We start from the raw sequence: 22,896 nt of genomic DNA on the forward strand, positions 1-22,896 counted from the left end.
GTAACTCCGCGAGCCCATGAAAATGTCGAGTTGTACTTTTGGACTTACCGATCGAGTGCGGCCTCTTGCTGGCAGTGAGCGGCGTAAGCCACGGTCAGGCCTTTCTTGCAGCGTTCGGTCGACATTGCCGAGACGTAAAAGACGAAGTCGGCGCCGTCGATGCCGCTACCCGGTACGCTGCCCGGTTCCACGCGACAGTTCAATCCGGCTTTGTTGCAAATTCGGCAAGCCTAAGTAATCCCAAGAACAATGACATTTTTTTTGATTGGCTGTTCGATTTTTTTTAGAAAGTTTAGATACACTTACGTCGAGATGTTCCTCGGGTACGACGACCTCCCCGCACATAGTCTCAGATTTGCAAGTGTCGATGCAGTGGGTGAGGTTGTCCTTCACGAACACTTGGGTGCTCTCGCATTTTCTGAAACAGTAACAAAACACTTTCATCATTTCTGTCTCTACTTTTTTATGTATGCTCAATAGGGAGCCGTAAATAAAAAGAGTCGCGCTTTATGCGCAAGTTTCATCTCCGAGTTTCTTTGCCTTTGATTACCAGTCGATGCGTATAATAACGTAGGACAAGTGGAAAATTTTTCATTTTTAAAGTTTGTGCAATGTGAATAAGTTCTAGGAAACAATTTTTTTATTTTTTACTTATACAGGCACCGAATATTATCAGCTTCATGAATGTAATATTTTATACGTTTGCGAATACAACATAGTATTCCATTTCTTTCTTTTACTTTCCTCCCTTTTTTTACCCTCTCTTTTCAAGTACGCAATAAAATTTCTCCTGTACCATCAGAATGATATTTCAATTTTAAACTCATTCAAATGTAGCATAGAAAAAGAGCGAAAAACCGGGGGCGTATTTTACTTTATTGAAATTACTCGCATTTACTTAAAGAAAAATGTAAGACTTCATTTAAAATTCGATAAAACGCCTTGCTACATATTTGCGCGATAAAATATTAATTTTTATTGGCGCTCATGCCCCAAGGATATAATAAATTAACGATTGCGTTTTCATTAAAATTCGGTTTTATAACATTTATCGATTTTTTTCAATTTATAGTTCATTTAAATCAGACCTTTTTTGAAATAATTTTTTTTTACCTTTCGATATCAGGATTTTCGGTACAAAATGACTTTTTATTTTTAACAAAATTGTATACACCCTGAGTTTTAGGCGTTTATATGTTAACGTATATTCCCATCCATTTTTAAAATGTATGAAAATCATGTTGATTGCGTTTAGCGATTATCAGGGACGGATCCCTTTTATCTGATCGTATCTCACTACATCATTAATGCTTTAAAATTTATAAACGATCCCCTGCGCGTCGTAGCTGCAGCAATCAATGCGGGCACGGGTGAATTAAAGCACAGGTTAAAATCCACATTTTACGGTCCAAAAATTCGAATGATGTACACAAATCTAGACTAGTGGAAACCATACTGTTGGGTCTCAAATATTTCGATCAATTAGTTTTTGTAATGCACGATCCAATTTAAGGGGAGGCTCTCATCTAGCGCCTCAAAAATGACATGTTTTTCGTGATTTTTTTTTCGTGGAAGGAAGTGAATAATGCAGTCAAATTTTTTTGTACTTATAAAGTATGTATTCAACTATATTTACAAATTTTTTCAGACCAAAATATCGAATTATTTATCGCCTAGCAGCGTTTGATGGAGGTCGTGTTAAAAAAAGGTACCTCAACGGGCGGCAAGCTAGCGCCTTCAGTTTTTGCCCGAACTAAAAATGCGAAGTTCTTCTTAAACAAGATGACATTTGCTGGAGGTTGAACCTAAATAATTGCAAAAAAATTAAAAATTGATAAAATGGCGGACTTCGGAAAAAAATTTCTTTTTTTGCCCTTTTTTGGCTCTTTTGAGGGCTGTAAAAAGTAATAATAATGAAAAAATTTAAAATTTTATAGGTTCAACCTCCAGACAATTTAATTATTTTTAAAATAAAAAAAAAGCGTATCTCTAAGTGTAGTACTTTTCGAGATATGTTGCCGCCCGATTCAGAAAACATAGTTTCGAGAAAAACGCGTTTAAAGTTTTAGAAAGTGAATGTACATACATACATACATCGTTCCCTCGTAAAAAGACAGCTTCGGTTTTTTGCCTATAATTTTTTAACTAAATCGATTTTGATAAAAAGGGTTTCGGGGGTGTATTCTACGGGACATTTGCTATCTAAGTAAGCAAAAAAAAAAAAATCGATTTTTTGATCGAGTCTCATGAGAGCCTCCCCTTAAGCCAAGGGAAATATTTTTTCAATAATGCTCAGAGAAAAAATTGGATATAGCCGAATAAGTTGTGCAAACAGAGCTGCATCGAAATGATGTAATGATAATCGTTGCGACAGTCCGCTTTTCATCGGAAAATTGAATTTGATATTGGTATTTAAAACAAGAAATCTACCGTACATTTGCAATATACAATATTAAAAAGTATTAAATTGAAGCTGGATAAAATTACGAGAAATAAAGCACGATAAAACCTTCAAAGAGATCAGATGATTTTTATAGGTAAAAACTTTTGCTGCTACATACAGCAGCTTTCGAAAACTCATAGAAAATAAAGAAAGTGAACTTTTTAACTATAAACAGTAAACGAATAGCAAAAAAATTGCCAAATTTGTTGAAACAGAGTTCAGATTTTTGTATTAAAATAAAATTATCTGTATGGTCATGAGTCTATAAGTTATTTCTCAAGAGAATTGAGTTTGCAACATACGGGCTAGCACAAGTCATTAAAAAAATTTCATCTGCGCATTAGAGTGAGACTATTTCGTACAGTAAAAGTCGATCAAATCATCTCAGAACATTAAAAGCAACTGAAACGAAGCTCAACTCAAAGCTTGTACAATTTAACTACTGTCAAACTTTCATCTTTTAATTTTACGGTACACCAGGGTAAAGTTTTTTTCACGAAATTCCCATTCAGCGGTTTCTACACGATCACTAAAATATCAGTTGGCTTTCAATAGATGGCGCACATCTGTTAATTAAACAGGTTATTATGTTTATGTGGGCGTGTGCACAAATCCCTTGAGAGCTGAAGAGAGACATGCACAATGCAATAGATTATCGCATCTATAACTGCCTATTCTCAACAATGAGCACATTTGCTCGGGTTATTATAAGCGGAGTTATATCCTTTGCACGTTGCGTGCATCGATATATATTTCCGTATAATCTCCATTAGAACGTCACACGCTATTGACGTAATTTACGCGACGCTGCCGAGTGAGGAAGAGAAGTAGAAAGGAAGAGAGGCAAAGGGAGAGAGAGAGAGAGATGAAATTGACATACGACATGAGAAATGTAAAACCAGGTGTATATTGCTTTTCGACAAGATTTTGGGATTAAAATACTGCATAGGATCCATTTCGGTTGACGCTCGGGGATCGAGGAGGAAATTACACCGGAGTCGGCGCTCTGTTATTATACGACCCGAAGTATCAAGTTAACAACGAGCTGCATACTTGAATTGATTTTTCGCCGGCAGATACATTTCTTAATAAAAATAAGAAAATATACGAGGTCTGTTGAATTACACCGCAAGGATAGATTCAATGCAAGTGGATTCATTCGAACAAGTCCGGAAAATGTGATTAACTATTCGCTTGCGCTGCGTAGATATGCGCGCGAGCTTACTGATTAATGAGAATCGCCGCGCGCACAGTGTGCGAACGTACATATGCGCGAAATTCTAATTTCGCGAATTTGGCCGACCGACGAATATTATACAGTTTAATCTATGCGGTGTTGTTGGCTGTAAAGGCCAGACGTGCTCGTTACTCTCTGTTTGTCCGACGGTGCGCAACGGTAATTTGTTTTGACGGACGAGCCGTCGTTTTACGATATTGAAACTACGGATGATTGTTACGGCCGCGTGAATTGCCATCTTTTCCCGCATCCGCAGATTAAAACTTAAATTATCCGATAGAATTTTTTTTCTCCTAGATAAAGGGACGACGATATAGAAGACCGCTAAATGTGCGCGAGCGAGCTTCCGGGTTTTTTTATTTGCTTTCAGGATTTGCTTGGGGGTCCATTACGAAATTGAATATGGACCAGAAGAATTTCTCGCTCGCTCGCTGCACTGCCTCGTTCTCCTTCCCTTTTTCTTTCTCTCATCATTTCGAGAAAATTCCTCGGGATTTTCCCATTGCGGTAAAAAAAGTGTGTATTATGCCACGTGAAAAGAGAAGAGAGCGAAAGAAAGAAAAGCGAATATAAATGTGAATGCTAGATAAACAGTGGTAAAAAAGATGAGCGCAGCTTTGAAAGTGGATTTTCTTGAAAAAATATTCCTTGAATTACGATTATGAAAAAACATCGCCCAGCTCTCGCAAAAGTAATGATGGTGATTCGCGTCGAGGAGACAAAGGAATGAATTGCAAATTAACTCTTATGATCGAGTTGCATTTACTTGTAATGAGCAAAGCAATATTTAAAAAAGAAAAAAGTTACCCAAGAAATGGCTGATTACTCGACGAAAAAGACAGAAAATTAATGAACTTTTTTAATTGCATTCATAGCCTCAAGCTCGACCCTTCGTTTCTTTAAGCGAAAAAAGTCCTCACGCTAATGACTTGCGTCAATTAGGCAAATGTTTCGCTCCTACTGCCATTGCTCCGCTTTATATTGCGTATATACATGGCTCTGATGTCCGTCATTCTCTCTTTCATTTCATGCTTCAAGATATAAGTTTGAACCTTTTATGTAAAGAGAAAAGCATTGAAAATTATAAGCAAAAAAGAGGAATTTTTGTAAGTTCAAAGATAAACATTTCGAAGATGTATTAAATTCAAAATTCAACTGTATACGGCATTTCAAAGACGCTAGATTAATCAAAGAAAGTAATAAATATTCTTGTGATATTGTAATTAATATTCAAGAAATGACACTATAAATGAAAATTTGACGGAGCGATATAGATGAAAAATGACTGGTAAAGCAGTCTTACTTTGAATAATAAGGAAGCTTGCGATATGCAAGTAAAAGCTCAGTCTGACTTAACAATTTTCACTGCTTAGGAGGATATGTACATTGAGGCAAAAAACGTTTGATATCTCGCTGAAAATACGGAAGGAGCTTAAAAACGTCATGAGCAGCTATAACGTACTCACATCGTCGAAAATATGATAAGTATTGCGGCGAAGTCAAGAGACAAGATGCGGGGAGGGAGGTGGACGCGTAGCATGATTTCATCTGAGCGTCGTTTTTTACACCCGGACAAAAGGGACAATTATGTTTTCACGAAGCACTCGGTATAAATTAAGCGAACACGTAAAACGTCGCTCGAGCTAATTATCGCGGATCCGTATGACAAATAAGCTGTAATAAAGGAGTTGCAACAGCTTTTAATATAAGCTCGGAGTCGCACCCGCGAGAATAAAAAGCGCCACGTTTACATTTCGACGGTCTCATTATGTCGCCGAGAGTTGAACAAGATAAATACACATTTCAAAGACGCTTCGGAGAACGTCTTTTGTAGTTTTCTGGTTAAGGCTTAACTGGCTGCAGCTAAAAAATAGAAACCTCTCCACTATGCACGCACCTAGAACCAAGTGGGCCTTTTGAAAGCTTTTAAAATAAAAAGCTGCTGTGACACTGAAAGAGGGCCAAAATAATAATTAATTTCGACACAATGCCTATAGTTTCTAAACGTGAAGTTTATTCACGATTTTTAAAAATTTTTTTTTTAGCACAAAAGTCTGCGGGCTACAAGAAGCGTCTTTTTAGCTTGCATACAGCAGCGTAGCCTGGATTTTCTTTTATCGCCCGGGCGCAACTCGAGGCGCCTTTTTAAAGCTTTCTGTCTTGTGTTTATTTTATCTTTGGCACCCTCGCGAGCCGTGTACACACATTTATATCTCCGTTTAATGGAGGCCAGGGTGTAAGCCCTGTGGTTAGGAAATTTTTGTTTATTCTACAATCGAATAGAGTAGAGCTGCACTGCACTAGCTGATACGGCTTGATAATTGGAAGGTGGCAGTGGCGCCGACTTGATACTCTCCATATGCGCAGTGCCTCGTGGCATCTTTGCGAATTCATCGAGCGAGTGTATAATGCAGCTCTAATGAGACTTGGGCAGGCCTGAGTCGCTCCGTTCCTGGCAGCGTACGCGTGCAAAATCCGATTACAGAGCGTGCCTAGTCTGCGCAAGTTACTTTGCGAAAATGTTACATGCGCGTATACCTACGCACGCCGCTCAGCGGATCGTATTAGTCGCAGCCATTATCGCCCCGGCCCTGCGAGCATCGCAGCCAACTTACCCTATATACACCGGCGCTAATGTGTGTACGCTACAACGAGTAATTTTTTCAGCTTCGAGCCTTTTTCTTTACTCTCTCTCGACTTTTATTATGTAACTCAAAGCCGCTGGCGCGAAATCTTGCTAATGCATCGATGCACGAGACTTTTATATTTTTCAGATGAGCAGCGGAAGCAGCCCTTCCTTCTATATTACATGAGCTTGACTCCTTTATCAAGCTGAGATCCGATAGGAGGATTATGTATCCCATACGATCCGCTGCGCTGTCTAGCTTAAAAGCAAAGCTCAACTCACAAACTATGATTATTATGAAATTAAGCCATCTTTTTTTCTCCTTATGCGTCGATGGTTCACAATTCAGCATTCTAAAAAAATGTAAAATAACGAGAATGGAGGATTTGACATTATGACTTATTATTTACGCAGTGATTATAGTAATTTTTCTCTGTGCACAAAATATCACGTATCAGCATTATAAAATTATTGATTGAAATGACGCAATACGTGCACAATCGACATAATGTACTTACAAATTCTTCAACAAAGTTAATTTGACTAGTCTCATTCTCTCTTGCTCTATCTCTGTCGCTAGTGCCTCTTTGAGAATATTATGATGTCAAGTCTTTGTTGTCTCTTTAAAAGCATTTGTGTGTTTGTTCTAGCGAGTTTCTTGTAACGTTTTAATTAAAAAGTCAGCGCGCGAGTGACGTAGTCTTAATCCTCTACAGTATACTCGGCCTCTTGGCACTTGGCTACTTCTTCCTCGCTTTTCTTTTTCGCACGCTCGACCCGCGCTGACTCGAGTAAGCTTTAGAAAACTTATCTGGTCTTTTCTTTATTTATGCTGCCCGACATTTGTCCATTATCATGATTTTTTTTCCGAGTCTTAATATAATTTTTATGATTTTCCCAGGAGTGATTCGTTTGTTTTCCTTTCGAATTTACATACATACAACCAGATCAATCCATACATTTACGAACTTTTTTCACGTTCGGATTATATTTGCTATTTTTCCTCTTTCTCTCTTGTCTCCTATTTTTCTTTTTTTTAATATCCATCGGCGTTTTTCAATTATTCAGCCATTCCAAAGCCTCGCCTATTTTCAATGGGCTTCTCCCGTGTGCGTGCACGAGAGTGCACCTAAATAACGAGGGTTTTCAGCCAGTTTTTGTTCGAAATTTGTTTCTCTATTGGAAATGAAGTTGAATGCGTACGACGCTGCTGCGCCTGTTGTTGTTGGGATCAGTTGGAATATGAAAAAGTTTCGTGAATTTTCACCTCGTCGAATATTTAAGGATCTCAGTATATATGGAAATAACTTTTGCCGTATAATTCTACAATGTCATGATGCGTGGGCGCGAAAAAAGCCTAGAAAAAATGTGAATTAAAAGTAACCTGGACAGTTTCGATCTTTGTGAAAATCAATAAAGTTCATTTCGCTGCTGCGCCTGAAAATCTCCGACGTTTTTCCCTTTCACTGTACATTTATAGCTTTTTTTAGTTTATTGTTTTGAGGACGCGTGCAAGAATGTATGGGCTATTGCATTGATAGCTCGTAGGTATTAGAGGAAAAGAGCGTCTCTGACGTAATTGATGATGGAGAATGAGCTACAAGACCTTCCAGAGGGGGCTCAGTCTCGTAAATATGTATATATATATTTTGTACTGACTGGAGAGGGAGAAAAAAAATTGCGATTGTGATTCTCAAGGCGTATATAGGGCCACAGTTAACAACATATATAAGGTGCAAAAAAAAGGAACACGTACAATAACACAAGGAGCAATCGATAGCAGAGCATCGAGTGTTCGAGAGGCAGAGGTCTTGAATCAAGTACAGGCAGGCAATACTTCTCGAATACGTCGATATAAATTTTTCCGGGCCACAACAGAGCCCCGCGCGCTCGGGAGATTACGTATATGGAGGTAATTTACCGTGCTATGCAAATCTCGTGCTGCGCGCCGCACCTAAAAGATTAAATGTTGCGTATCGAATTAGCTGCGTCTTTTGGGTAAACTTTTGCGATAAATTGATCTAAATTTGCCGCTTAAACAGGCCGGCTATTACTCCATGCTTATTGTTGCAAGTCTCCGATAAATAAAAGCTGGCTTCTATTTCCACTGCAGCGGGGGCAATACTCGCTCGGCGTTATTAGAGATTGTTGAGTTATTGTCTCGTTTTTCTCGAGATATCCCTGCTACTGCTGTTGCTACTGCTGCTTTTTGTGTTTTACTGCGCTGCGGTCAGGTTATGTAATGGCCTTTGGGTATTACGAGGCTCTTATATACCTGCCCGTATACCTCTTTTCCCGCTTTTTTTTTCTCTTTCTTCACCAGTAGTTTCAAAAGTTTATTATGGATGTTGAAAAGTTGTATTATGTGGTCTTTGCCACGATGCTATAAACTACATTTTGATTGTATACTTAAACGAGATCGAATCACTAGTTATACACGCGTTTGTAATTTTGCCTTTCTTCTTTTTTTACTCCCTTTTGTTGCCAAGTATACATGTATAGATGCAAAGTTATGGTTTATAATACGACACTCTGAGTCTTAACTTTTGTCTTTCACACGAGAGGGAGAGAGAGAGAGAACGTCGTGTAACTTATCAACGGGGTGGCACTGGTGGAAGTTTAGCTGCTTGGAACTTTGTGTGCGCGATAAAGCAAATTGTGTTTTCTTATGCTCCGACGTGGGTGCAATAATTGTACAACTGACTTTGACGATGAGAATTATTCTCCGGCAGTGCTGCAGCTAGTGCCACTGCTGAAATTTCCCTCTCGCAGCGCAAGAAATATCACATGCAAATCAACGCGTCTCGTAAGAGGAAAAATTCCTCTCGAGAGCTTTCAACTAGTGCTCCGGAGTTGTCATCTCTCTAGCTTGTCACATGAAAAAATCATAAGGCTTTTTTTCGGCCGAGATAGGAGAGCCAGGCAACGGCGAGGCAGCAACACCTCCCTTGGGGCAGGAGAATCCGCGGCAAAATTTCACTAGGTAGCGGGTAAACAAACGCGCACGCGATGGCTGAATAATGGATCGTCTGGATTTGCCGTGAGAGCTTTTTCTTCCAAGACTATTTGAATTTTCGCTCTCTTGGCCTTTTACTTTTACACCGTCGTGTTATACATGCTGAATGAGCCGCGCTGTTGCGTCTTTTCTTTCTCTCTCTCTCGCGAAACTACTTTATATGGCTTTTGAATATATTCGCTTGGTTGATTGTCGCTACGACGCGTGCGATATATTTGCTGCTGCTCATGTAGATCTTGGCCCAGATAATACAGGGTGTGATATGCCCGACAGTCCGTGGAGAATTCGAGAGCCGCGAAGATTGTTTCAGAGTGATGGCTCTCGAGGGTCCCGAGACTCCTGCTTACGGAATAAGGATCATCGAAGCTTCGAAGGCGCCACCGGCAAATTTATCCCAAATGCCAAGCAGTAGATTGTAATTAAAGCGCGATTGTACATGCGGCGCAATACGAGCCGGCCGAGAAACGAGAAAAAGTCGCTTTTCTTGCGAGCTCGCATTCGCGTATACGAGTTAATCTCAGTAACAGCTCTAAACGAAGAGAAAAATGTTCTCTCTGCAGTTGACGTTTCGTAAATGGCATTATGATTATTTTTCGCGCGAATTTGCAACTTATCTACGTTGCAGGACTAAAAAAAAAAAAAAGAAATAAAACGAGCTGGGGAAGAGAAATTCTAATGTACTGCATACGTTGTAAGCCGGAAAAAAGCTATGCTCGCGCGAAGCAAGAGCGAAACAAGGAAGGAAAGCGGCGGCAGCAGCAGCAACAGCTTTAAACGCAGGAAAAAATAAGAAGCGAAAATACATAAGCTTACGCGAGCGCGCGCGCACCTCCTGAAAATAAAGTGTTTTTCAAGCACTTCGGAAGTTCAGTATTCCTTCCTTCCTACCAGCCTCTATATATAGACTCGCTCTCTATTTTTTACGCGTTTTATTTTACTGTCCCTCTTACGCTGCTGCACGAAGAGCTGCATACTTTGCTTTTATGCCAAAGCTCCCTGTGAAACTTGTCCCTATAGCGAGGCGCAAAAAAACGGACTTGGCTTACCTTAGGACTGGACGATCGTGCGCAAAACAGGTAAAAACTTGCACGCGACTCTATATATTGACAAAAATGTCTTGTAATACCTTGAATTTCATAGACGCGACGATGATAAACTTTTCTCGTGTATGAGACGTCAAAGTTTGAAGGGAAGCTTCAATTTGAGTAATGATACAATGCGCCGTTGGGAAACACGAAAGTTGCAGAACGCGTGTGTTATTACTCGGCAAAGAAAGCAAGAAGAAGTATCGGTAAATAATAGCAGTAATTTTGAATGGAAAACAACACAAGAGCAACAAAGTTGGTATGAACAAAAGTGGGAGGCATAAATAAGAAGTGAGAAAGAAAGAGAGAGGTAGCAAGTGAAACAAAAGGAATAGAAGTCCTTATGTACCTGCGAAAAAAGTAAAAAGTCTCTTGCGGCTATGGGAGAAAGACGATAGTTGAGTCAAAGAACGAAAAAGTTTTGATGAAAAAGTTCAAAGCCCTCCTCGTCGGCATAACAGACAAAATATCACTCGCGTACGGAGCAGCCTCGGAGGTACATGTGCGAGATGTGCCCGTGCGTACAAACTGATAAACTTTATGACTTACGGCATAACGGATCGATTAGAATTTCACGGAAAACTAATTTTCCCCGCGAAGAGCAGAAAAGAGTCGGAAATGCCGTCGCGTTTACGGCTGCGCGTTCTTTCGTTTGGCATTAAAACGGGCCGGGACGCAGGTATTCAGTAGCCGGACCAATTAGCATTATTAGCGAGACAGCTTATCAAAGAGTCGACGAGCCGACAGCGGCGCTCGAATGTGTAAACTCGGCGAGCGCTAATTACGACGTGTTTGTACGTGCAGCTGTTTTATTTGTCCTATCGATGCGCCACAGTAGTAGCGACAAATGTTCGGTCAGACTCGAGCGCCCGAAATCTTGGCACATATCTAAGCAACGTTACGCGCCACGCTCTCGTAAGCTTTTGGCAAAGCAATTTAATTCCGTCTCCAGTCCTTCTTGCCTCTATCTCTGGCTTTGACAGCGAGTTGGGTGGCAAAAACTGAGAAGTATCATGAGCGCGTAACAACAACAACAGCAACATAAACCAAATCTATGTCGAAATTTCGAGCCAAAGCTCTGACATTAGGTGAGGCGCAAGGAAGAGGACGTCTTGCCCAGCCTTCGGCGCAATGTGCACGAAGCTGAAATGCCTGGCAAATACGAGCGTACACGGCGAGCATATACCTATGTAGGTTTAAAACTATGTAGCTAGCAGCAAAAACAAACATGGCTCTACGTACACATGCATGTATTTCTTAGCCGCCGAAACGCGTAAGCATACTCCAAACTGCCAACTGATATACGCGCTGTATACATGTATTTATAAATACACGTGCGTGATATATATATTACATACAATGTAGGCGCATGTACACAGGTATAATCGCGTATTTGCTTGAATGCGGCCCGACGCGCATTAATTTCAGTTATGTGCGCATGCGCCTTTCTGCGCGTACTCCGCACACCTCCATCAATCTCCAAGGCATTCATCAAGTGTGGCACGGAGAGACTAGAGAGCGAGAGAGAAGAAGACTGAGGGAAAGAGAGAGAGAGAGATGGATATGCGCTTATGCACACATACATATCTGCGCCTTGTGCGTAATAGTAGTACGTTTGCTCGAATTGTTGGTTTAGTTACTCGAGATGCGATATTTCAGCCAAGAGGAAATTATTTGCAGCGCGCAGCTAGCTTATTATATTCCACACGGTGCATGGCTGGATTTATTGAAAAAAAGCCACGTACGTTTACGCAGTGCTCGTTCTTTTTATAATCTATATTACTCTCCAAGAACAGTTGAGATGTTTACAGCTGACCGCAGCAGCATCTTGGACGCGATCTGCAACAAAAACGTCTCTCTCTCTCTCTCCTACGACAACGACGACGACGACAAGCGAGTATGAACTACTGCGGATGGCTGCGATATCAACTCTCTCGCCGCTCGAGACTATATCCATGACGTGCGCCTGGATTTATGTAAATAATAAATAACCGACGACGTGCGGCTTCGTGACTTGAAAGTTGGCAGGGCTTTTTTTTTTATTTTTTTGCGAATGCACAGTTATCATTATTATATAGCTACTGTATGTTGAAAGCTTGTACGTGTAATAAATCGCGTGTTTATGCTATATACACGTATTTTAAGCGGCCGCTCGTCGCAGCGGCTACAAAGGAATTCCAAAATACCCATGGCACGCGCGATGAATTTGATGCAGTCGTAAAATTCAAGTAATAAAAATCTGATCAAAAGCTCGCTGGGGTCTCAGAAACTTAATTAAATATAGACGCAAAGCGAGGGAGAAAAAAGACGAGAGAGCTGCAGGGAAAATATCAAGGATACGTGGAGGAGGACGCATCCGAGACATCTCGAACGATACACGATGTTAGCTTTATGTAGCCTCGACTCGACGTTCTCTCGGCGTTATATATGTGCGCAAGCTCGAGTTGGAGGCGAGCCTAAGGTACAGGCGCGCACACGTAGTCAGCAAGCGATCAAGCTCCGAGACCTCATTACGGCTATACGACGTAAGCGGAGATTTATGCGCAACGCCCCGAGGCAGAGACGTGCATGCATACAAATTATACGCGAGAGGCTAGCTCTCTGACTTGCACTGCCTCGTGCTGCGCTCGTGTGTGTATATATGTACAGCAGCAGCAGCGGCGGTAGCAGCAGCAGCAGCAGCAGCAGCAGCAGCAGCAGCAGTGGCGGCGGCGTTTGCTGTTCAGAATGGTAAGATTAGATTATATCGCTGTGCTTGCTATGTGCGCGGGGGGTAGGGGATCGCTGCTACATCGCTAGGTACACAACCGAGCTCGCGCTACTTTGTTTATCGATTACTTTTTTTTGAATTATTACCATTTTTGAGCTTTCTTCCGTCGTCGTATACACACGTAACGTCGGAACGCACGTATATATAATGCGCATCAAAGGAGAAACAGCAATAACTGGAGCTTTACGTAGCGCGCGTGCTCTACTCGAGCTCGCGCGCTCTCGTCTATGTAATTTTTTTTTTTTTTTTTTTTCGAGCCAGCCGGTAGGGAAGTAAAAGCAGCAGCAGCAGCAGCAGCAGCAGCGACGTACGGCACCGGCTGCGATGTGTCCGATACGAGCACAATGACGAGCTGAGAACGGAGACGTCGTGAGATTCCATTGTCGCTTGCGGCGATATATAAACTCGAATCGAAGTATGGCCTGCGTTGCTGCACTGTGCGCGAAGCTTTCAAACGATCGAAAGCTCTTTCCCCCCCCGTCATTGTCGTACGCGCGCGCGAGTTTGAATAACTTTGACACTTTGGCATATTGTGTGCTGAGAGCTGTACGTATATGTGCTCGGCTCCGGCTTTTCCAGATACATGCATATATCTGCACGTTAAAATGATGAACGCTTCCGAGCGTGTATATATACATGCTCGAACGGCTCGGCTTGCGGTCGGACGTGCTTATTTTCAGCACGACGAGCGTAATGAGGAAAACTTACCGGTTCAGACGTATGGTTCCTCTTGTTTCCCGTACCATTAGAGCTCGCTCCCAAAAATGTACAGCTTCGGGCAGAATTGTGTTCTGAAACAAACAATGCATCACGCGTTTAGAAAAATATACAGCACATAAAACAACGCCGCGCTGTCAACGAAATATTTCACTGTCATTGCCATTAATCGTAGCTGCACGCCTAAAATATTCGTCTGCAAGGAAATATGTACAGTAGAATACGTTGGACGCGATCTTATGTACTGTCGATTTATGTTCTACGCCGTTATATAAGCGATTACAAAGCGGTAAAGAACTCAGGTTATCGAGTAACGAATATTTCTTTCGAGTTAAAATGCTCCCTCGGTTTATATTCAGAAAAATATAAAGGAATAATTTCACGAATGATCAATGACTTGAATTATTGCGATGTTTTACGACTGAACAAAGATGTTTGAATAGCGCGCTGCCATTGTTCTACAAAATTTATTGCCCCAAGGGCAAAATCGCGTGATCTGTAAAACAAGTCAAATGTAGTGGGATCATTAGAGCTGAAAAAAAAAAATACGAAAGTAGAGCAATGCAAATTTGTATGCCCTAAAGCTGACTGAAAAAAGGTAGATAGAGGATGGAGGGGAAAAAAGCTGTTTAATCCGGACTCTAAATTGCGTTGCGAGCGAGCTGAAAAGATGGAAAAAGTGGGCAGTGGAACAAGACTCGCGTGGAAAAGCGTGAAAATGAAAGGGTTGAGGATGCACTTTGTGCTCGCGTGCGAGAGTCGCCTAAGTATAAAAACCACAACGAGCTTTTTCGTCCGTCGGTATGGGCGCGCGCGCGCGCGAGTGTGTGTGTTTTTTACCTCGTTGCTGGGCGATGAGCAAATGTTGACGCAACGCGAAAAAGCGTTAGTGATGAATTTTATAATTTCATTTGCTCAACTAAATGCTTGGCCGTTTCGAATACTGCTGCGCACTGGTCTGCGTTTAATAGAGAAGAAGATAAGCGGATCAGACTAATAGATATAACGAAGCGCGTACTAGCCAATCGCAGCTACGCATCGCACGCACGTGACAGTAAGAGGATAAAAACGAACGGGGGATAGGTAAGGAGCTGAGAAGAGGAAGCAAAGATAAAGAGAGAAAAGAAAATTATGATGGATCGAGTGGTTGAAAAGGCCTGAGAAAAGGAAGTGCAGCTAACGGCCAAGTTTTCAAATAAATCAAACCCTTATAGTGTCTAAAGGATTTACGATCTTGATAACTAGCCTTTTATTCATAGACGCTTCTCTTATTCTGCGTCGGTCTTCTTATGCAGTCGAGCTCTCGGGGCAGAACCGGCTGCGAGTATCGGACTTTGCGCGGAAGTTGAGTAATTTGAGGCAGTCGTGTATTTTCGACGAGTCGATATGGCTTTCGAAAATATTCAAAAGCTATAAATCCTGCAGTCGGCCGGGCTGCAGCGCGATCGAATTTTGGCCCCCCGCGCGCGCGCGTGCAGGCTAAAACTCGCGAGCCAGAGCTAGCCGGAGATTATCGTTCGGCCAAATAGCTTTTATTTCGGCTCAGCCACGCGAAAGGAATTCCGAGTTGGCCGGTGATCGCGTGTATTGCTCGCCGAGGATTTTGACGTCGAGCGAACGAGCGCGCGCGTGTGCACACCGAATTAATTGGATTGCCATTCGTTCGCGGAGGAATTTCGGATCGCTTGCTTTTTCTTATTTCTAACTCGTTTGATGTCTATTGTGAAAACATACGCTCGACAAGATCCTGCTGTACAGGCGTACAAGCTGCCGACGACTAAAGCTGTTTATGTAGAGCGGTTCTGCGCACGAGCACATAGATCCGCAAGTTTCCGTAGAGAGAGAGAGAGAGATAGGGATGAGAAAGACGCAAGCCTAAGCGAACTTGGCCTCAGCTGCTGAAATTGACAAGCTTGCGCGATGCTCGCTTGCACAAAGATAGAGAGGAAATTCGATTATGCTGGAAAAATACATTCCTTAATGGAGGCAAGATAAACGCTCATCCGTCACGTAAACTTATACGAGATATTCTCGACTTTTTCCCAAGCTCATACATATCGATGTTTTTTCTCTCGCGATCCGACGTAGACGTGCACGTAAAAAATAACAACCGGTGCACGCGCGACTCTGCTACTCTCGCGAGGCATATAAAATAATATGTACGTGTCAACTGTATATGCACGAGCGCGAAGCAGAAAAATTGAGCGCGTATAAATTTTCAATGTTTTCAAAGCACACATATACACACACACATGCGCTACAAACAGACGACGCGTCTCGACGCAACGACTATTTTTGAAAGCACAAAGTTCAATGATCGATTTCATATGTTCATTCGCAGTTGCTCGAAAAATACAGCGATCGATCGAGCCCTTGGCGCAATAGACGGGACCTTTTGATGTTTCGTTAATGAGCCGCGCTTTTAATCCGCGCTTAAATCCCTCATGATAAAGACCTGCACGTTGCACAGAGAGGATAGTGAAACCATGCCGTGCTCGCTATTCGGTGCGATTGAACTCGTGCGTGTGCGTAGGACTGATGTACACTGGCGAGAATTTGATCGATTTTTGTGTGTTTTATGTGCCGTGAAACGCTAAAGGTCTCCAAATTCTGACAAAAGCAAACGAGTTCCCACACGAGATGCAAAAAATGAGGATAAAAATGAGAAAAAATGAAAAAAAATTGAGAAAAAATGAGAAAAATTGAGAGAGTGAGAGAAAAAGCATCTGCAAGCTCTCGTCGAGGAGAATCTCATTACGAGCATCTCGCAGGAGAGAAGATAGGGCGGTGGCAGCGTTGATAATTCACTAATAAGACACCCTGGAGACGTACAAGTAAGCTCTGTATACTCGGGCTAAAATGGATCCCTCAAGCATACGAGCTAGCGCATGGCTCTGATAAATTTTTTGCGCATTAATCTAAAGTAGAGCGTCGCTACGAGAATTTCGAGAAAGAAAAAAAAATTGATTTTTTCGAAAATGCAATTAGTTTTTGCCACAAGCGCACGTCTACACCTTGGAGCGAAACCTCGAGGCTTAACGAAATCACAAAGTGAAAATTACTCGCGGAGTTGAGCAAGCAACATATTGTGAGTACTTTTTTGCCGTCTCTCTTCTCTCTGTAGCTTGTGGAAAAGTCGGAAGAAAACTCAACGAGCTGTGTCTTGACTTGACTTTGAAGTTACAATTAGCAATGCGAGAGGCAAAAGAGAAGAGATAAAGTGAGGCCCCGAAGCGCTTCAATGTGTTGCCGATCGTGTGCGGTTGCTCAGGCCATATACTTGCAAGCTTCTGGTTTATACACCAGAAGAATGTAATTATCGTTCATATATACCTATGTGAAAGACTTGTTCATCAGTCTAAGAGCTTACGGAGTGCACTGGTATTAGAAAAAGCGAAGAATTGCAAGCTCGCTAAATTTCAACATATTATTAAACTTAAAACATTTTTGAATTTATGAGTTGCAGAGCAAAATAACACGTTGAAATTTACTTTCTCTTATTTTGAAATTCAACTTTTCGATTTATGAAGCAATATTACAAAATAAAATACAAGTTATATCGAGAGGCGAGTGAAAAGACCATTCGAAAATTCCACCAGGTTTCAAACGCCGAGGTATGAAAAAACAGCAAGATCATCGTCTAACTAAATAGGAGCTTTTTAATTTACTTGCACGTAAAAATTCTGAACAAAGTTTGAATTATTGTAATCCGTCGCTTAATAAATTATGCATATAGGGCTGTATAACGGCCGAGCGAAACAATAACGAAACAAGCTGCGTAAATTGTTTACTCGCGCGCTAAAAAATTAAAGGATAAAGGCCAAGTGAATTTAATGCATTGCAGCCATTTGGCGGAAAGCTCGAGTCGCTCACGATGTATGGAGGCGGCTGCATATTATATCGACTGCCGGGCTCTTCGTGCACTATTCATTAGGTTTGCTTTTGCCTGGCTGCGTTTAAAAGATGCTCTATGTAATAACTGGGAGAACGTGAATTCTGTACTTACGTTAATCAGCTCGAATTTACGGTCGTCCAATCTGAAACAGAGAAGGAAAATATGATGATTATTAATTACATCGTGATATGTGTACACGTAACGAACGTTGACTCTAGCTCAATATGAATGAAATCGTTGAGTCAACGTTAACATTAAAAATGATATACAATGTAAATTGGTCAATTTGCATGTCGGTGGAGAAATCAGCTATACGTACACTTCTAGTGTGGTGTGCATGTATCTGAGCGCATACACAAGAAAACAATAGACGAGCTGTGAGCGCATTTATTAAGCGCGCATAAATGAACACAACCCGGGCTTTGCAGAGGGGGACGAAGGGAGGTACAGGAGGGAGTGAGAGGAATGTGTTCGACATTGTTTCTCGCCGCCGTGTTTCAAAAGCACTCATGCGCTTGCGGCGCGCAGAGCTTTTTTGTTTTATTTATTTACTCTCTCTTTCGTAGTCTGCTGGTTGCATATATCGTAACGCTGCAATTTTTCTACCTTTCATGAGCTTTTGCTAACATATATACACACATATACATGTATACGCATGCACGAGGCATTCGCTATTTTACTCTCTCCTTCTCTTTTTCCCTCTCTCTCTCTCTCTCTCTTTGTGCGTACACTGCTTAGCTGTGATGCTTTAATGTTCCTCTATTTTTTTGCACATACAAGCGGTCCACGAAAATTGCTCTACATAATAATTTCAGCCTCGTAATTCATCATTAATTAAAAAATATTTTACCCACTGGTTCTTTTTCCAGAGAGATATGAGTATATGACTAGGCAAGACTGTTTTTCCTCATTATTAGCCGATTAGCCAAAAAAAAACCGGAAAAATTTCGCTCACGTTAATATGGTAAAAAATATTGCCGTATTTTTACCAGTCGTAAAAAGCAGTACAAAAGCAGTGCTATTTTTCGACAAATGAGAGGCTCGGTTTAATCAAACACTTTGGCAAACCGTAGTGACATCGGTTGCCACGCCTTGGAAAAAAGCGATTAAGATTCCACGTAAAGTGCGTGCGTACGAGAGTTGGAACTCGCGCCAAGTCGACGACTTTTTGTCTCGGCTTTTACGCTCTTATCTTTCGACTTTCCTGCATCACATATATATACGTATATGAGCGTGCATATATATCCCGATTTCAGGGATTTAAAAATAAAGTTTCTCGTGCAAAATATCGCCTATCGCTGCCTGGAACGGAATTCAAACGAACGCTTTACTCGCTCTTTTTCTCTTTCCAGGCCGACTCCCTTTTTTCTCCTTTTTCTTTCAACTTTTGGTACGCAAAGATTAAACTTTGCTCGTAGGAGGGATTTACTATAAATTATCGATTGAATCATTATACTTGGTTGTGTTGGTACAACAACAGCAATAGCAGCGGCAGACACAAGAGTGGAAGCAATATTACCCATTGAAACTAATACGCAGCAAGTACAACGTCGTGTATGTCTATGATTCAGAGAGTACAACAACAAGCCGCCAACTACCTATGCAGCATACAAACCTTATTCAATAGAGAACGGTGCACATGCATACACAGACACACGCACGCACACACGTAAGCACGGAGCGTTAAAAGCCACGTGCAGATCGGGTGTGAGAATCAGCTTTACACGGAGTGTATACGCGCGTATAGGCGCAATTTTCGGGGGAAAAGCGCTTTGTTTCTGTCCGAGCAAACGCCACCATGTGTGCTCGCGCGCGCGTTTGGGGAAACAACTTTCGATAACGAGGGATATTGATCGATGAGTAATTGCGCACACGTTGCGGAGCTGGGCATTCTCTACGCTGATGTATATAGTTGCTGTTTTAGCCTTGCTGCTGATGCTGCTGATGCTGCTGCTGCTGCACTTGCACAGCTTTTTTCATTCTTTCTTAAAGCCTCTTAATTGCTGCAAGCTACGCGCGCGCGTTATTAATGGCTATTAGCACGATTGATTGCTTTTCGCGCGCGCGCCGTTGACGACTGCTGCTGCTGCTGCTGCTGCTGCTGCGGCTATACTGATCAAGTTTCTTTTGTTAGCATGTTCGTATATGCCTGCTAGCCGCAGTAATCGTCTCGTGTACACACGTTCAGGACCGCAAGCTCAGCTGAAAATATTCAGCTCTAAAACAATACATCGAGCCTAAATACACATTGTGCGCGGCTCTCGAGTTCTTTATCTGTACTCTCGCAGTTACCGGACTCTGTAGCTGTTTTCCGCGCTCGTACGTTTTCAGCACTTATAAAGCAGAGAGCCATAAAGACGGTTTAACGTTGACCTCGTCGTCGTCGTGCAGTGCGAGTGCGTGCGAGTTTTTTGCCCTTTATCGCGCTAATTGCCGACGCGACGCGACGCGCGCGCGCCCACTGCCTGGGCTAATAACTAACTGCGCGCTATTGGCGCCTAGCTGCCTCTACTAAATCAAGAGCGCGACCTAATCGCGTCGACACTTGGAATATTCGAGCGCCACAAGCCACAATTATTCAGTCTGGCTTATCTGTCTGTACAGCAACGCCGCCGTTCTAAAATCATGCACGCGTCAGCGCGAAAATTGATTCTCGAGCATCGAAGCACGCTTCTATACCACCGACAGCAGCAGTAGCAGCAGCAGCAGCAGCAGCAGCCTACATAGCAGCTTTGTTTGAGTTTCCATTTTCAAAGAGCGCTCGTGGCAAGTGCTGCTACAATTCGCCCGCAAAATATAAAGCAATATTGAAAATTTCAATGCACCGATTCTCGCACAATATCCTATCTTTAATGTAGTTCAGTATACATTGTATAATACGTTACGTCTTGCTGCGTAATTTTTACATCTCTCTATTGTGCATTAGGAAATTCAATAATACACGAACAGTACTCCTAATAACGAGATCATATTTAGATTTAGGTACAAAATTACAGATTCTATGTGAAGCAGAGAGAAAAAGCTAGAAGGTAAATTTGAAACTAATGAAAGTACTACTTGTGCACGTATTTCTCGCGAAACCCTCGAACTTTCACGCAGCTCGGGTTAGAGAGATAGAGACGGAAAAAAGTAGAAGACCGAGTATTTCTGTGTGCCTAGCGATTTTCGCGCAAAATTTGCACTTTTTCCAAACTTTATTTCGAGAGGTCTCTTGATGTATACACACAGAAAGTCGAGCCACGCAGATACAGTTCTAACGAAGCCAGTACGCACACGAGCGCAATGTAACATTTTTTTGCATCGAATAAAAAATGACTTATCGAATATTTAAGTATATATAGTGTACACGCAGCGGAGGTTCGCTCGAGCCGAATCAAAAGGCAAAATAAAAATGCATAAATAGAAAGGCAAATTCCACGTGCGATGCGCGCAATTCAAGCGGCTACACCCCGAGCTAAAGGCAAAGGCTAAATAGTGAAAGAGCTTGCCAGAGCTTTTGACGTTATGTTATATGGATCTCGTATGGGATGAAAACACACGGCCTCTCCTCGAGTGTAGCCACGCGACCATTTGAAAGAAAATACTGAAATAATGACCTGAATAAGCAATCAAGCGCGTACTTCGTATCACTCGGCGAGCCGACGGAAGCTGCAGCAGCTCCTGATTGATGAATTTCCCCTTCGCACATGCACTCGCTGAATCTGAGAAAATACCTAAGCCGCGCCGCGTATTTCTCCGAGTTTATAGTGGAAGCAGGACCGAAAGAGATATGATAAACTATCGCAATCGGAGGCATGGTCCGCTCGTTCCACTTGTCCATCGGAGCGCGATAAAACCTGCCCTACGAAAGAGCCAAGCTAGATGCCCAAGAGGCTTTAAAAGCGGCCTGGCGTGGTTAATTATACGCTGGGATTAGCCGCTATTCCGTGCATGCACACACGCACCCGACCCTGCACACACACCCACACACACCCACATACACACACATTCACATGCACCGCAAACCCCTATAATTTTCTCTTGGCCAGAACTGCTCGATTGCGAGGTAATAAAGTAGCCAGCCCGAGGGCGACACCTCCCACGAGATATCTTATGCGCTGCATCCATGCGTATAATATAGAAATGTCGATTGCGTTATTTTACATTTTTCTCTTTTCTGGGGTTTCGCTACGAGTCGGAAAATTTTTTTAACCCCGTTAGAATGCTCAAACTGCAAGGTGCAGGCCGCGACAGTCTATCTGGCGACTTGGCTGTGTGAAACAATGTCGAGAGATAAAATGGGCTGCAATAATACAGAGAGAGAGAGAGAGAGAGAGAGAGTATAAAAGCCAAGAGCCGCTGGTGGCGGGAGCGATAAGGAAGAGGAAAAACTGGCAAACACACGTACACATCACCGAAGGGTTTATTTTTCAAGCTCCCATGGCAACATCGCTGTAGTCGCGTCGTGGAAATATTAAATCGGCCGAAAGTTCAATTTCGTCAGCTGGCAGCAGCTTCGTCCTCGGGATCCTGTGCACATATGTATGCACAGAGAGGAAAAAGAGAGGGAGACGTAGCAGCCCTTCGCCAAACGGCCAAGGAGCAATATAATAGTCGGCTGCAGCCATGTATTTCTCAAAAATTCCCCAACAGCCGAATGGCAGCCCGATTCATTGTTTTCTAGCCCAAGACTTTTTGGAATATATAGCCTAAACAATGGGTGGAGCGGCGGCGGTGGGGGCTTCATTGTATACATGCGACTGTTTACTCGAGGGATTCGCGCAAGGCTTTAATTAGCTCGGATAGCTCGTTACCTGGAGCGAAGCGCCAGTAGCCAGTGCACATAGCGCAAGTCCAACTTGTAATAATAATCGGAAATTTCGAAGGAGAAATTAAATTTATAAATTGCGAAAAAAGAGACCGATAAGCTATTTTAATTAGTTCGCAGGCAAGTTTCTGATGAGGCACTTTTCCAAGAGCTTCTTTGAGATTCTTTTGTGTTCGTCGGGCACGAGAGCGCTCACTTTTTTACTTCTTATACTCTTTTGATAAGCAGCGGCAGCAGTCTGCTCGTTTAATCGCGATTTAATTTTTTTCGTTCAATCGCGCGCAAATTTCATCTTTCCTT

The 22,896-nt window shown here is 42.2% G+C and overlaps 1 protein-coding gene across 2 annotated transcripts in view; it reads right to left on the reverse strand.

The window, feature by feature from the left end:
* The window catches only part of LOC106660426 (leishmanolysin-like peptidase), a 105,737-nt gene that overhangs the window by 4,628 nt on the left and 78,213 nt on the right, over window positions 1–22,896 (reverse strand). For both annotated transcript variants that reach the window (XM_014383387.2, XM_014383386.2), the window contains exons 3-6: window positions 17,901–17,931; window positions 13,886–13,968; window positions 307–418; window positions 49–230 (exon numbers count right to left, since the gene is read on the reverse strand). In XM_014383387.2, coding sequence (XP_014238873.1) covers window positions 49–230; window positions 307–418; window positions 13,886–13,968; window positions 17,901–17,931 — 408 coding nt within the window. The remainder of the gene's footprint in view (window positions 1–48; window positions 231–306; window positions 419–13,885; window positions 13,969–17,900; window positions 17,932–22,896) is intronic.

The sequence above is a fragment of the Trichogramma pretiosum genome, unplaced genomic scaffold (genome assembly GCF_000599845.2).
Source record: "Trichogramma pretiosum strain Unisexual culture from Peru unplaced genomic scaffold, Tpre_2.0 scaffold51, whole genome shotgun sequence".
Taxonomy (NCBI): domain Eukaryota; kingdom Metazoa; phylum Arthropoda; class Insecta; order Hymenoptera; family Trichogrammatidae; genus Trichogramma; species Trichogramma pretiosum.